We start from the raw sequence: 15,532 nt of genomic DNA on the forward strand, positions 1-15,532 counted from the left end.
GTTTTTGTTAATTAACATTAATCCTCTTGTAGGAAAAACTTGTGAACAATGAGTGCATGTAAATGTAGATGTCAAGTCTGTGCTTTTTATCTTATTTTTCCAAATACACTATTTCAAGATACAAGCTACCCTTTAAAGTACAGCAAAGTTATAAAAATAATTCTACAAGTATTCTTATTGGTTTGTTTTAAAATTTTCATGGTGGACCACAAGATAATGATATTTAACAAATAGTTGAGCAATACAGTTTCTAAGATTTTCAAACTTGATTCCTATAACAAGCCAATGATTTATTAGACTGTTTAGTGGGCACATTACTAATTCTCACCATAATAAATTTCTGTCTTTTAACAAGTTTTGTAGATGCTCACATTACAAAAATGCAAGAGAATCTTAAACATCAAATGCTGTGAGTATATTTACCACATTTATTTTTACAAAGGGGAATCACTCATGAATTATAAAGAATTATAAATCAAAGGTGGGCAACTCTTGGATATATGAAGACTAGCATCATGTAAATAACTAAGAACAACTATTGTTTCTTGTGGAATAAAGCATAAACCATGTCCAGCATTGCATTACACAATTAAACAGTTCTCAGTGGGAAGTTTTCTTTATTCACATATTTCTGGCTATGCTTTGACATCACGTGACATGTTGTTCGCACTTAGAATTTCAATCCAATATCCATCAGGATCTTGAATAAATGCCAACCCTTTCATCTTCCCTGAAAGAGAAGAGAAAAAGATTTGATATGTCGGTAAAAAGATAATTTCCTAATTACTTGTCATTCTTTACTTATTAAAAACACAAATTTTCCTGATTTGGTGTTAAATGATATTTTTGGCTGGGTTGCACTGGTGCAAACCCGGGTTATAGTATGGCGAATGTCAGGCGCCGGGCGGATGGGGAAAAACTTTTTGTAACAGTTATCTCAGCAACTACTTTTCACAGCCTCTTGATATTTGGAATACAGCATTGACACATGTTTCCATACCGTGGGATTTGATTTCAGGTCTGTTGCTCATCCACTTCCTGTTTACCAACTTAGTTAAATTATTGACATTAATGGTAAGCGGTAATTTTTTTTCGTAGCATCACAGCATCATGATATTCTGTCTTTGACCCATTATTAAAAGCTGATTATAGGGATACAGTCTCCTTTATCATGATTTTGACTGTCATATACATAGAAAATCTAAGTAAATTCTTGCCCAACATCGCTGTAGGTTCGAATCCTGCCAGGGACTTGGATTCTTTCAAGTGAGGAAAGTATCCAGCTAGCTTGCGGAACGTTGGTGGTTCTACTCAGGTGCCTGTTTGTGCCTGAAATAATTGCTCGGAAGGGCACCTACTGTCTTCCTAAGACAGTAAAGATTCTTTCATAAAACAAGTGAAAATATTAAGCTTGTTTAAAAATGTTTTTTTATAAACTACCATGATTTAACATTACCAAAAAATGAACTGTCTTTCACAGTAACAAGGGCAACATTGTCGCAAAATCACCCGTCAAAAAAGCTTTTGACAGATTTGGACATAGATATGCATATTGGAGATACGCTCTGGGCAATATCCGGAAAATATCTTGATATTTGACCATCTATAGTGACATTGACCTTGCAAATATTAACCTAAATTACGTGTCATACTTGTAGTCATGTTAGTTATCATTTGTGTTACAATCCATCTAAAAATGATGACTAAATGGTCCCCGGACACAAACTGACCTTGACTTTGGTAGCAGGGACCTGGATTATGTGCACAATAAGCCTCACAATGGTGAACATTTCTGCCAAATTTCATTAAAATCTCCCAATGAATGTAGAAGTTCGGCTCCGAACCAGCATTTTTCAATGACCTTAACCTTTAACCTAGAGAACTGGTTCATGCACGTGGCAACGCTTCTCATAGTTGTGAACATTTCTATTAAGTTTCGTTAGAATCCCACCATGCATGTAGGGAATATGGTCTGGACAAAATTTTATCATCTTGAGTGACCTTGCATATATTAACCTAGATAACATGTTTCACACCAGTAGTCATGATAATTGCCATTTGTGTTTCAATCCCTCAATATATGATTACTAAATAGTCCGATTACATATTTTCATATATGTGTGACCTTGACCACGGCCTCAGGGACCTAAATTTTGCACTCAACACTCTGCATCACAATGGTAAACATTTGTGCCAAGTTATATTAAAATCCCTCTATGCATGTAGAAGTTTTGCTCTGGACAAGCATTTTTCAATGACCTCTTAGTGTGACCTTTGACTTGGTTCATATGCGTGGCACAGCTTCTCATTGGGGTGGTGAATATTTCAATGAAGTTACATTAAAATTACTACATGGGTGTAGGTGATATGCTCCGAACAAAATTAGACGCCGCCAGACTGCCCGCCCACTCAGGAAAGGGGACTATAATACAACCTGTTTTTCAAATGGGTGTATAAAAATAGAAAGGTGCTTGGCATTACAAATTTTACATAAAATTGTTTAACGGGACTCTACTGATTTTTTTTGACATAACATGATTGTGTAGAGAATTCATTTAGAATTTAGAAATAATAAATATAGTCGAGACTGTCATATGCGACTTTCCAAGGGATCTTCAGAAAAAGGTCACATATGACAGGGAGTCTCTAAATACAGTCTCAAAGAAAATTAAATTTAAATACCATCTATCTGATTATATATCATTGTGACTTAACATACATAACTGTGTGAAGGAATAATATCTAACCAATTGCAAATAAACATAGGTAATCGTAAATTTTTTATGTAAATAAAATAAGAATCCATGTAAAACAACTATATATTAGCATGTATATCACATAAAATTTAATTTTATTTTTTGTATTAAGATTTAAATTGAATCTTTTTTGTATAAATTAACTGGAATTTGATGCATCCATGTACTTGTAAAAGTTAAACATGTCCATATCCAAATTTTCTGGTTTGACATCCATATTTTTTCCGTATTAATTATGCAGCCATAGAAAGGTAAATTAAAAAAATACTGCCTAAAATATCTTCCGTTGGCACTCTATAATTAAAAAAAAAATCTGACACAAGCTTAATCCAGTTTACTCAGTCATTATATGTACATTACACACCATGCTTCCCATTTACAGACGCTTAGTGACGTTACTCGATACCTATATACATGTTAACTGTGTAACAGAGACAGAGGTGTGTAGACTTTGTTTGCTACTGGATTATAATTGGACTTAATTATTTTGGCCCTCTGGGTGTTAAAATAGGTATTATTTATCTGATTAACGGACAATTAAAAGGTGTGAAAGTCGTTTAAATCAGACAAAACATTGCATTGGGACCAGACAATTAGGGTCGCTTGTCACATATGACAGGGAGTCATTTAATTCAGACCATTTTTATAGGAAAATACGTTGGGAGTACTCAAACAAGGTCGGATAAGACAGGGAGTCGTTTAAATCAGGGGGTCGCTAAGGCAGTCTCGACTGTATGTGATCTAATGCAAAACCACAGTAGATTGGCTGAATGGGATGGGTGTTTTGAAAGAAAAAAACAACAGCATAAAACAAACCTCCATCAGGTGTTTTAATAAACTTGACACCCATTTTCTCAAATCTCTCGCATGCCTTGTAAACATCAGGGACACTTAATCCAATATGACCTGAAGGGAAGAAATAATAGAAAAATCTGAATACATGTATACCCTATATGACTCACATTAAATGTTCATATGATATATTTTATATCATTATTAATAACGTACAGTTTTAAAAACAGAAGCACACAATTCATACAAGAATGAGACAAATTTATCAGCTTAATATTAACATGTAAGAAATGTGAATTTAAAAATGTTTAACCAGTGTGGTTAGTATATCTATGAAAAACTTTAGATTTAACCATTAACTTTTCAACAAGTCCCAGCAGGGTAGTGGCAGGGCTTCCATTAAGTTCCAAAATTTGGTAGTCAGAGACTGCAAAATCTATGATATTGGAAGTCACATTATATAGGTAAAGAAGGAAAAGTTTTAGATTTTGAAATTCACAAGCCAAAATCACCCAAACTTCCATTAATGGTAGCCCTGGCCATTATTTAAGAACTTTTTTATTTGCTTATTTATTTGTGTAAAAAATTGACATGTTTTGAACTGTTTAAGATGTCTTTCTATCATACCAAATCCTCTAGGATCTGAGTTGCCATTATGATAAGGCTCCCCTTCTTCTTTCTCAGTTCCCCAGTTACTAAAATACAATAATATACTGCTTGGTTAACAAAGAAAAGTGTTTAACTCTCATAACTATTGTTAGTGTTTGAAATTACTTTTTTGTCCAATTGGATTGCAGTATTTCAAATTAATCGTAACACATTTACTTCGGTAAATAGGCAAACTATTAATCAGTCTAGTAGATTGACTGTTTAAAGAAAATAATTTCAAACACTTAGCTGGTTAAAATTTATTAGTATGTATTTGCAAAACTAAATTGGTCCCGCAGCTGCACCACACCTGGCCTATTTAATTTTGTAAGTAAGTACTTATTAACTTTAACCTATACTAAAACATGTTCTAAAAATTTAAAAATATAATTGTGTTGTAGTAGATATAGGCAATAAAATACTAAAGTTCATTTTCTTTCCTAAGGCTTATTTTTCACTGTCTCCCTCAGTAATGTGATTTTTTTTTCAGTACCTTTCAGTAATTATTGTATGCAACATTTTGAGACCTGTTTCAAGTACAAACTATTTCTTTACAAGGAGTAAAATTTTTTTAAAAAGTCATATTTTGATGAATATCGCTAGTGAAAGGCTTCTGTAAATTTTGAAGATATAAAATACGTGTTGTGTTACGATAATTCTTAGAGGGAAAAGCTAAATTAGACTTAATATTTAGCCATAATAGTGTTCAATTTTATGTTTTAGGATTCAAAAATAAACAATAATCCATGTGACTAATAAGGACATTTCAACCAAAATCGTGTTCCAAATGTATCAATAATGTTCAAATTAAGAAAAACTAGAACTATCACTAAAGGTGATTAATACCCCCACAAGACTGCTTCGAAAATGAGGATGTTACTAGTAACAGAATATCTTGTAAAAAATTGAAATATAGAGTTATGGTTGTGGGCAATTAAAGATAGTTGTGGTTCTTGTATATTGCATTTCCTTTCAATGTGGTTGGCCATTGATGAAGTTTTATTGAATTACTCTGTAATAAGTCCAGAAAGACAAAAAAAGGAACAAAGGGCAATAACTCTATAAATACTGAAGATGGAGTTATAGTTCTTGTGCACTGCACTTCCTCTTTTTGTGCTTGACCATTGTATGAAGTTGTTTTGAATTTCAACAAGTACGTTTTAAGTTATGCTCCAGACAAGGAAAAGTATCAAAGGGCAGTAACTCTGTATTTTGTCAAAATGGAGTTATGGCTCTTATGCACTGCACTTCCTTTTAATGTCCTTGACAACTGTATGAAGTTGTATTGAATTCCAAACAGTAGTTTTCAAGTTATGCTCTGGACAAGGAAAAGTAACAAAGGGCAATAACTCTGTAATTTGTCAAGATGGAGTTAAGGTTCTTGTGCACTGCACTTCCTCTCAATGTGCTTGACCATTGTATGAAGTTATATTGAATTCCAACCATTAGTCTTCAAGTTATGCTCCGGACAAAAAAAGCAATGGAAAAGTAACAAAGGGCAATAACTCTGTAATTACTTTAGATAAAGTTATGGTTCTTATGCACTGCACTTCCCCTTACTGTGTTTGACAATTGTTTGAAGTTGTTTTGAATTCCAACCAGTAGTTTTCAAGTTATGCCCCGGACAAGGAAAAGTAACAAAGGGCAATAACTCTGTAATTAGTCAAGATAGAGTTATGGTTCTTGTGCACTGCACTTCCTCACAATGTGCTTGACCATTGTATGTAGTTATTAGCTCGACTATACGAAGTATATGGAGAGCTGTCCTACTCGCCCCAGCGTCGGCGTCCGCGTCCAGATTTTAGATTAAAGTTTTGGTGCAGTAAAATATTTTTCACTATAACTTTGTCATTTCTTAAGGTATCAACTTCAAACTTCAAATATATGTTCCTTATCATCAACCACATCTTATGTGACAAGGTTCATAACTCTTGCACCAATATTTTCAGATTAATCTCCCCTTGAACTTAGAATTTTCCTTAAAAATTACTATTTTTTTTACTGATACTTCTTTATTTCTTAAGGGATCAACCTCATACTTCAAATATATGTACCTTATCATCATCCCCATCTTATGTGACAAGGTTCATAACTCTAGCACCAATATTTTCAGATTTATCTCCCCTTGAACTTAAAATTTTCCTCAAAAAATACTATTTCTTACTGTTTCTTCTTTGTTTCTTAAGGGATCGACCTCATACTTCAAATATATTTACGTTATCATCATCCCCATCTTATGTGACAAGGTTCATAACTCTAGCACCAATATTTTCAGATTTATCGCCCTTTGAACTTAGAATTTTCCATAAAAAATATTATTTTTTACTGTAACTTATTTATTTCTAAAGGGATCAACTTCATACTTCAAATATATTTACGTAATCATCATCCACATCTTATGTGACAAGGTTCATAACTCTAGCACCAATATTGCAAGAATTATCTCCCCATAAACTTAGATTTATTTACTAGAAAAACATTATTTTTTAATTTTAACTTTTTTATTTTTAAAGGTATCTACCTCAAACTTCAAATACTTATACCTTATCATTAATTACATTTTATGTGACAATGTTCATAGCTCTTGAAGCAATATTTACAGATTTATCTCTCTTTGAACTTAGGATTTTCTTTAAGAAATATAATAACTTCTTTACTTTTTAAGGTATCTACTTCAAACTTCAAATATATATTTCTTATCATTACACAAATGTTGTGTGGCAAGATCCATAACTCTAGCATGACTATTTCTATAATTATTCCCCTTGATCTTGGAATTTATGTTAACAAATGTTATTTTTTACTATAACTTAATACGTAATTATACATAATTGATTTTTCTTTCATAGTTTTGTCCTCCTTACTGCGTCCAGTATTTTATTAGTCGAGCTTCGCTGTCTCCTGTGACAGCTCTTGTATTGAATTCCAACCATTAGTCTTCAAGTTATGGTCCGGACAAAAGAAAGCAATGGAAAAGTAACAAAGGGCAATAACTCTGTAATTACTTTAGATAGAGTTATGGTTCTTGTGCACTGCACTTCCGCTTATTGTGTTTGACAATTGTATGAAGTTGTTTTGAATTCCAACCAGTAGTTTTCAAGTTATGCCCCCGACAAGGAAAATTAACAAAGTCAGTAACTCTGTAGTTAGTCAAGATAGAGTTATGGTTCTTGTGCACTGCACTTCCTCTCAATGTGCTTGACCATTGTATGTAGTTATATTGAATTCCAACCATTAGTCTTTGTTATGTTGAATTCCAACCATTAGTCTTCAAGTTATGGTCCGGACAAAAGAAAGCAATGGAAAAGTAACAAAGGGCAATAACTCTGTAATTACTTTAGATAGAGTTATGGTTCTTGTGCATTGCACTTTCCCTTATTGTGTTTGACAATTTTATGAAGTTGTTTTGAATTCCAACCAGTAGTTTTCAAGTTATGCCCTGGACAAGGAAAAGTAACAAAGGGCAATAACTCTGTAATTAGTCAAGATAGAGTTATGGTTCTTGTGCACTGCACTTCTTCTCAATGTGCTTGACCATTGTATGTAGTTATATTGAATTACAACCATTAGTCTTCAAGTTATGGTCCGGACAAAGAAAATGCAACGGACGTCTGGACCGACCGACCGACGGCCCGACCGACCGACCAACCGACCACCGGGTGACTTCGTTTTTGGGGGTATAAAAATTAGTGGCGCAATCTTTTTACAAGTTGTTTAATTAACCTAGGTTGACTGTTCTACTTGATCCATTATCTTATGTTAATTAGGTACAGGTAGTTTTCATATTTTATGCTTAACCTTTTTTCAATATCAATTATTGGTCAGTCACCATAATAATAATAATGAATTTCTTGAAATATATTACTAATTCAATTTAACTTGACAGCGAAAAAATTAGCATAATGTCACTTAAGCACACTATGACACATGTACATTTTATTAATTCATATTTAAATGCTTCAGGGCACATTATGCCTTAGAAATATCACATACTTAAGTAAAGATTTCTATATTTGTCCCCCTGCCTTTTCGAAGAAAAAAGGAGGATATAGAAATAGGCTCCGTCCGTCTGTTCGAGCAAACATTTTGGGTTTAGGGGTTACTTAACAGTGAAGAGAACAAAAGAGAACAACAGGTTCATTCCCTGATGAAAGGGTTTAGGGGCTAGTAACCCTTAAGAAAACAAAGAAAATAGCACCTAAAGCCAAAATGTTGGAACGTCCATCCGTCCGTCCGTCACACTTTCGTGTGCGGTCCATAACTTTGTCATTTATGAAATGAATTTGAAATAACTTGGCAAAAGTGTTTATTTTAATAAGACGATGTGTCATGCCCAACAACCAGACCCCTACCTCCAGGGTCAAGGTGGCACTTGCTCATTCAAGGTCAACATTGTCTATTTGAGGGTATATGTTGTGTCCGGTCCATAACTTTCTTATCTATAAAGGGATTTTGTAAATACTTGCCATAATTGTTCACAATAATCAGACGATATGTCATGCGTAAAAAACGGTCACATACCTCCGAGGTCGAGGTCACACTTGGAGGTCAAATACTTACATAGTCTGTTACAGGGTATATTTTGTGTTCGGTCCATAACTTTTTCATAGATCAAAGGATTTTGAAAATACTTTGCACAAATTGTCACTGTAATAAGATGATGTGTCATGCGCAACACCTGCATCCCTACCTTCAAGGTCAAGGTCACACTTAGAGGTAAAAAAATTAACATAGTCCGTTATAGGGTATATTTTGTGTCCAATATATAACTTCTTCATAGTTCAAGGGATTTTGAAATAACTTGGCACAAATAGTCACAATACTAAGACAATATATCAAATACAACACCTGCACCCCTACCTCGAAGGTCAAGGTCACACTGAGAGGACATAGGTTAACAGAGTCTGTTATTTGGTATATTTTGTGTCCCGTCCATTACTTCTTGAGATTAAGGGATTTTGAAAATACTTGGCACAAATAGTCACAATGATTAGATGATATGTCATGCGTAATATCTGTGTCCCTACCTCCAAGGTCAAGGTCACACTTAGAGGTCAAAGATTTACAGTCTGTTATAGGGTATATTTTATGTCCAATCTATAACTTCTTCATAATTCAAGGGATTTTGAAAATACTTGGCACAAATAGTCTCAATAATAAGATGTTATGTCATGCACAACACCTGCTCCCCTACCTCCAAGGTCAAGGTCACACTTAGAGGTCAAAGCTTAACATGATAGATTTTTAAATTCCGTGTTTCATTTTATTTTTTTTAACAGATTTATTGTTACATTTGCAGATCTAGCATTGATCATAATTTTGGACTGAATGTCCCGAGATCCATACCTCAATCTTTTGAAATAGCACAATTTTATGCTTCATATAAAACTTCCCGAGGCAGGGGACGTTGGTAACTCTTGTACAAATTCTTGTTTGCTTTTAAACAACCTGATTTTTTTTTTGAAAGATTATATTTCAATTATCAACAATTTTTTTTTCATGCCTATATGCAAAGGTGAAGAGCTCTAAATACATTTTAAAAACTAAGCACATACTGGGTAAGTTCAATTGTAGCAGGTCTGGTAAATGTCCATTTCACTCTTTCCTGGCCATCAGATGGGATGTCTTCTGCCTTTTCATAACCCATGAAATACAGTGAGAATTTCATGGCAGGGAAGTCAAAACGCTGGAGCAACCTAATTGGCAGATATGCAAAAAAGGCAATAACAAAAAACTTAGAATATTTGTAAATGGCAAGAAAATAACACTCAAATATTTGCTTAAAACAGGTTAAATCTGAAGAAGAAAAAAAAAGACAAAAGAACACATTATTAAAGTAATATGAATAATGATGTCCAATTTTTGAAGCATTTAGTCTCTACCAAATACTTCAAGCATTCCTGGACTGAATGTTTAAACAGGGTTTGAAAGCAAATTTTCCATGTGATTTTAATTACAAAAATGTATCATACATTTATTGGTTTACGAAAATATTCTTGTAGCAAGGTTTTCCCACTCTAAACCCCACCTCTTCAAACTTTGGAAACTTCTGTCTTTTCCATTTATCTACTTTAATAGAGGCTTGACCAAACCTCAGTTGATATATCATTAACATGTTTTTTCTTTGCTTGTTCTCTCTATCAACTTGAATATCATGGTATCAATTAAAATCAGTCAATCATCAACATTTTCTTCATTGGCACAACCATTCAAATCATTCAGAATCCATAGTATTTTATATTAAACACAAATATGTATAATATGAACTTTAAAACCTTAAAATTTTTTAATGTCATTACCGACACTTTCAAATACTAAATGTATTTACAGTGATTTTTTTATTTAGGAAAAACTGTGTTGTAATAATAGTCCCCCCTTTTGGAAAATGTTTAGCCCCGGGGGCGTTTATTACGAATTTTACGGTAAATACTCTACCCTACACTCAATGCACCATCCCCCATACAGTTGGCTAGCTATAAGCTGAATTCACATGAATGATTCAAGCATACCTCATGCCCAGAACATTTGTGTAGAACTCCAAAGATCTTTTAGGGTCTTTAATTCTGTACATTGTCTGTTGCATAATGAATTCCTGAAAGTATGTAAATTTAACTGAACAAAACAAGTCAAAGACATTTATTCTATAAATGAAAACAATTCTTTTAAAATACAATACATTATTCAAATTAATTTTTTATTTGCTTGTAGTATCAGCTATTTAGATTGTCCAAACAGAATAGTATACACAGCAAAATGTTTGAGAAAGGATAGTTATTAAAAACTAATATACAACTATGAGCATAATAAATTAACTTGTATTATAGTTTGGAGACTTTACTATTAAAAACATGTCAGAGTTAAATCGTGTATCAATACATGCACAGTGCGTTATCTAACTGTCTGTCTGGAGCATGATTGTTGATTGGCTCATTTTTTCTGCAGCTCATTTATTGCAGTGACAGGGAAAGAGATTAAGATAGGAAAGTCATATTCAGATGCTTGTACAAATGGTTACTTTTTTCTGGGGATTAATATGATCACAGAGAACATGTTTTAATTTTTTACTATGATACAAAAGAGAAAGAACATTAAAACACTCAGCAATCTGATTTGTATGAGGGATTATGACGTAATGACCAAAAGACAGTCTTTACATGTTAATATTTTCTAGAGATATCTAATTTTCAAGAACCCTTTAGAATGAAAATATTTTGCAAAGAAAATTAACAACTTATTGCAACAATTGTGAATTTTATGCATCTCAGCATTTTGGCATTGGTAATGTCTCCAATAAACGGTAGTAACTAAATAATATAAAAAGGTCCTGAGTGCAGAGGCAATTATAGTGAGGATTTTTTTAAAACAAACAAGCCATAATGGGTGATTTTTTTCCAGACCAAGGAGTATTTTTTTCACAAGCCTGTAACGTCTGATATATTGGACTAGTGGGGAAGAAGCCATTAGCTGGCTACATTTCTATAGCAAAAAGAAAATACGAAAATATAATAATTTCTAGAATTGCAATTGACTTGGGCATTAGACCCTGAACAAACTGTAGTCCTAGTAAAATATTTCTGGTCAAAATCTAGGACTTAAACTAGATCAACTGTTTGAAAGAACACTATCTTCTGTCTTGGAAATAAGTTGTATTAAAAATAAGTAATGGCTCTCTCTTTAAAATGAAATCAAATTTTTTCCTTTGATACAAATAATAAATCATTGTAATTACCTAAAGAATAATTCTGATCCCTTGTACAAATAAATAAACAAAAATATTCCACCAGTGAGTTAAGAACTTACAAGAAATGATCATTGTCACCTTGTGTCACTCAAAGTAATTTCTGTAAATAATTGTCTGATAATAGTATGAAATGAATGATATAATCAACTCTATGACCATGCATTCTATAATAGCATAATCATTCATATAATAATGTCATATATCCGAATAAATCATATCCGAAATAAATAACAATTAGGAAATATTTTTCGGGTTTTCTGAAACTAGACGTTACAACATATAATACAGATAAAATAGAGTTAAAGTGATTGGCTTACCTTCGTTGATTCATCTGGCTCATGACAAGCCTTAGCAAGCTCTTCGTCGGTCAAAAAACGTTCTGACATTTTTGCAGATGCTGATAACACAATTTTCACGAGTAGAGTTACTTACTTATCACCGGCTGTCAGCTGACCAAACAAACGTCAAACGCTTAGGCCTATATGGTCATTTTGTAAGTTTCCTCGTCATAATTTATTAGTTTTGCCAGTGTAATGACAAAAGTTTAGTGGGACATTCATTTCTACTGACTAGAACCATCAGACATTCGAAGCTGTTCAGGAAACTTTAAGTGTAATGTGTTTCCGCGTTTTTTTTTAATCCGTTTGACATAATTTGATAATCAGATAAGTTTTTATTTAATAATAAATGTGTTTCTTCATAATACAATTTATTTTACTTCGGTTATTTTAGCAATTGTATATAATATTTATTGAGTGACATTCAGTTTGAGGAGTGTATTTGTTGGAAAGATTTTCAGTTTCTTTTTCAATGTTACACACTAGCTATTTATAATTCCAAAGTTAAATGCTGTTCTTTTAAAATGGTTTACAATTATTTTCCTGGCTACATAACTAAATCATGTCATTTGATTTATATCTTTTATAAAGAAACAGATATGGCTATTGTTTGAAACAGACTTGACTTGTTTGATTAAGTTCTTAATATCGTATCTACTTTCACTTTTGTTTTCCTAACTACAAAACATGTTGTTTCCATTCATTGGCCAACGATTCTATTATCCTTTATCTAGTATATTATCTATTATACTTTATTCTTATTTATTTTTGAATATTACCATCTCTTAGTGTGCATGTTTTATGTTCATCATTATGGAGATGTTATAATGATACGTATGTCATATATGTTTTATAAATTTTGTTAAAGGGGTTTGCAGAACATCATTTATATGCCTCGCTATAAGGTCAAGGTCAGTAGCTAGATTAAGGTCAAAGTTTGGGCCATTTTGTATCTCTTGAGCAGCCTGAAAGATATTTAAATAAAAAAAATTGTGTCTAAAAATAAGCATATACCCTTTTCTTAGTAGACCAGGCTGAACTTGACCTTCACTCATATGTTTACCCTTACATAGAAGTATTCTGAATTTGACTAATTTATGCAGATAAAAACTTATAATTAACTTGCTGTTTCATATCTACCTAATGCTACTTTAAATGTACATTGCATGCAGAACCTTTAAACATTGGTTATTAAATATATTGTATACTATCCAATTCATTAAACAGTCTAAGAAATAAATTGCTTTCATAAAAAAGCTTGTATTCTCTGCATACATATGATATATGGCTATATAAGTAATGTATATAAAAGTTTGTACATATTTTTTGGCTAATTTATTTAAAGGTATATCAAAATATATGTGCATAAAAACTTCACTAAAGTATTTATAATGAAAAAAATTCTAACAAAACATTCACAGACAATTTGGATTGGATTGAGAGACAAATACATATGTCATTAATTTTTACCAGACACATTCCTTAGATTTTTTATTATTATATCATAATTTTATAACTTAATATTGCATAGACTTAAAGGTTGTATGAAATTGGATATAATTATTGTTTAATTCCAGATGACTAGCTTAAAAATCAAAGTATATCTAGATGGGTTACTCTAGATTCTAGAACACAGCTTTTGAAACAAACCACTTAATTCCTGAATCTTTTCTTTTAAGATTTGATAGATCAAAAGTCAAAATTTTTCTAAGAGACTTACAATGTCAGGGGTGTAGCCAGCTTTAGTAAACTAATGTAGGTCCATAAAAGGGGATCTAGGGGGTTAGCCCCAAGAAGCCAAAAACAAGTACCAATTACAAAGAGCCAAATGCGTGTTCCAAAGTATTTTCAAGGAAAATTATCAAAAAAATAATTTTAAACTATGAATTTGATTACATGCAAACTTTACTGAGGACAATAAATCATGCATAAGCCTGAAACACACTTGATTCGACCATACAACAGGAACTTGAACCCTCTACCAATAACCCAACCACACCTGCTTTAATTGTATTTTTAGGACTTTTGAATTTCTTGACCAACTGGTAGGCCCGGGCCTATATGGCCTAGTAGTAGCTAATCCACTTAATATACTTAGTTTTTCTTGCAATAACAGGATGAGAATGAACTTGTTACAACATAAATTACCGTAAACTTATCTAATCCCTATCCTGTATGAGCTAGCAGGTCGTTAAGGTTAAGATACATGCAGTTGTAACATAAAGACTACAAGTAAGTTCTTTGAGAAATAAGTGTAGTAGGTTTTTGTTAAAATACCAGCTAAGCTTGTTATGGAAACTAGTGGGAGTATGTAGATGCACCTTGATTAGGTCTACATATCACACACATTTTCAGGTTAAAAGGTCAAGATCACTTGGACATGTAATAACAAATAAAACAAACAAACAAAAAAACAACAACAAAAAACTGGCCAATAAATATGCATTGACCTAGGAACTTCAAACTTTGCATTTGAATTTTACCAGTCACGCTCATTTACAATTCAAAAGGAAGGTCAATGTCAAAGAGAACTGTAATAACAAAAAAAAAAACAAAAAAACACTGGCCATTAAATTAAAGTGCATTGACCTAGGAAGTATTAATTTTTTTTTCTAGATGTACCTTTTATAGTGCTCTACGTGCAACAATCATTTTCAAGTCAAAAGGATAAAGGTTAAGGTCACTGGCAACTATAATTAAAAACATTAAACTGCCTTTTTAATTAAAGAGCAGTGATTGAGAAACTTGTTTGGAGATGCACTTTGGTCCGTTGTACCTACCATTCCCTTTTAAAATGACCTTTTTTAACTTTTTGAATTAAGTTTCTATTTATGGTCAATAAATTAAGACTTTGAAATTTGATATGTTGAAGCATCTTAATGAGTTATGCCTGCCACACAAAATTTGGGATCAAAGGTCAAGGTATATGTTAAATTTACATCAAATTATCTCTTCATTAAAATGTGCAGTTTACTATCCTGCACTAAGAAAAGTTGAGCGAGCTGCTCCTTGGACAGCTCTTGTTTTTCAAGTATTTGTTTTTGATACTAATGAATTCATTTTTTTCTTCCTTGTACATTTTGTTACAAACTTTAATTCATCTTTATAGATATACATTTGAGGAATGTTCAGTGGAGTTGACTACTTGTTCTATTGTATTTTCTTTATAAATCTTTAATATTATTTTTTTCTTTCCAAAGTGGAAAATGTTTATATTAAATGTTATTGAGTAACGTTTAAATATTTAAGGGTAAGTA

General features: G+C 32.4%; 1 protein-coding gene across 1 annotated transcript; it reads right to left on the reverse strand.

Annotated features, from left to right (window-relative positions):
- Positions 1-624: 624 nt before the first annotated feature.
- Positions 625-12,410, reverse strand: LOC132734127 (lactoylglutathione lyase-like). The gene is made up of 6 exons (XM_060720844.1): positions 12,255-12,410; positions 10,706-10,788; positions 9,752-9,892; positions 4,176-4,243; positions 3,573-3,662; positions 625-730 (listed from the first exon to the last, which is right to left on the reverse strand). Exons 1-6 carry the CDS (start codon positions 12,321-12,323, stop codon positions 636-638), a joined length of 546 nt encoding a protein of 181 aa, XP_060576827.1. The 5' UTR covers positions 12,324-12,410; the 3' UTR covers positions 625-635.
- Positions 12,411-15,532: the final 3,122 nt, after the last annotated feature.

Source organism: Ruditapes philippinarum, unplaced genomic scaffold, assembly GCF_026571515.1.
Source record: "Ruditapes philippinarum isolate M1 unplaced genomic scaffold, ASM2657151v2 ctg6695_1_1_1_1, whole genome shotgun sequence".
Lineage (NCBI taxonomy): Eukaryota > Metazoa > Mollusca > Bivalvia > Venerida > Veneridae > Ruditapes > Ruditapes philippinarum.

What these genes read in the sequence shown, in the direction of transcription:
- LOC132734127 (XM_060720844.1), bottom strand. Translation starts at nt 12,323, where the DNA reads ATGTCAGAACGTTTTTTGACCGACGAAGAGCTTGCTAAGGCTTGTCAT. An exon ending in GCTACAATTGAACTTACCCA is followed by an intron (nt 4,244 to 9,751) that starts GTATGTGCTTAG and finishes ATTGTATTTTAG; the next exon opens with TAACTGGGGAACTGAGAAAG. An exon ending in TATTAAAACACCTGATGGAG is followed by an intron (nt 731 to 3,572) that starts GTTTGTTTTATG and finishes CTTCTCTTTCAG; the next exon opens with GGAAGATGAAAGGGTTGGCA.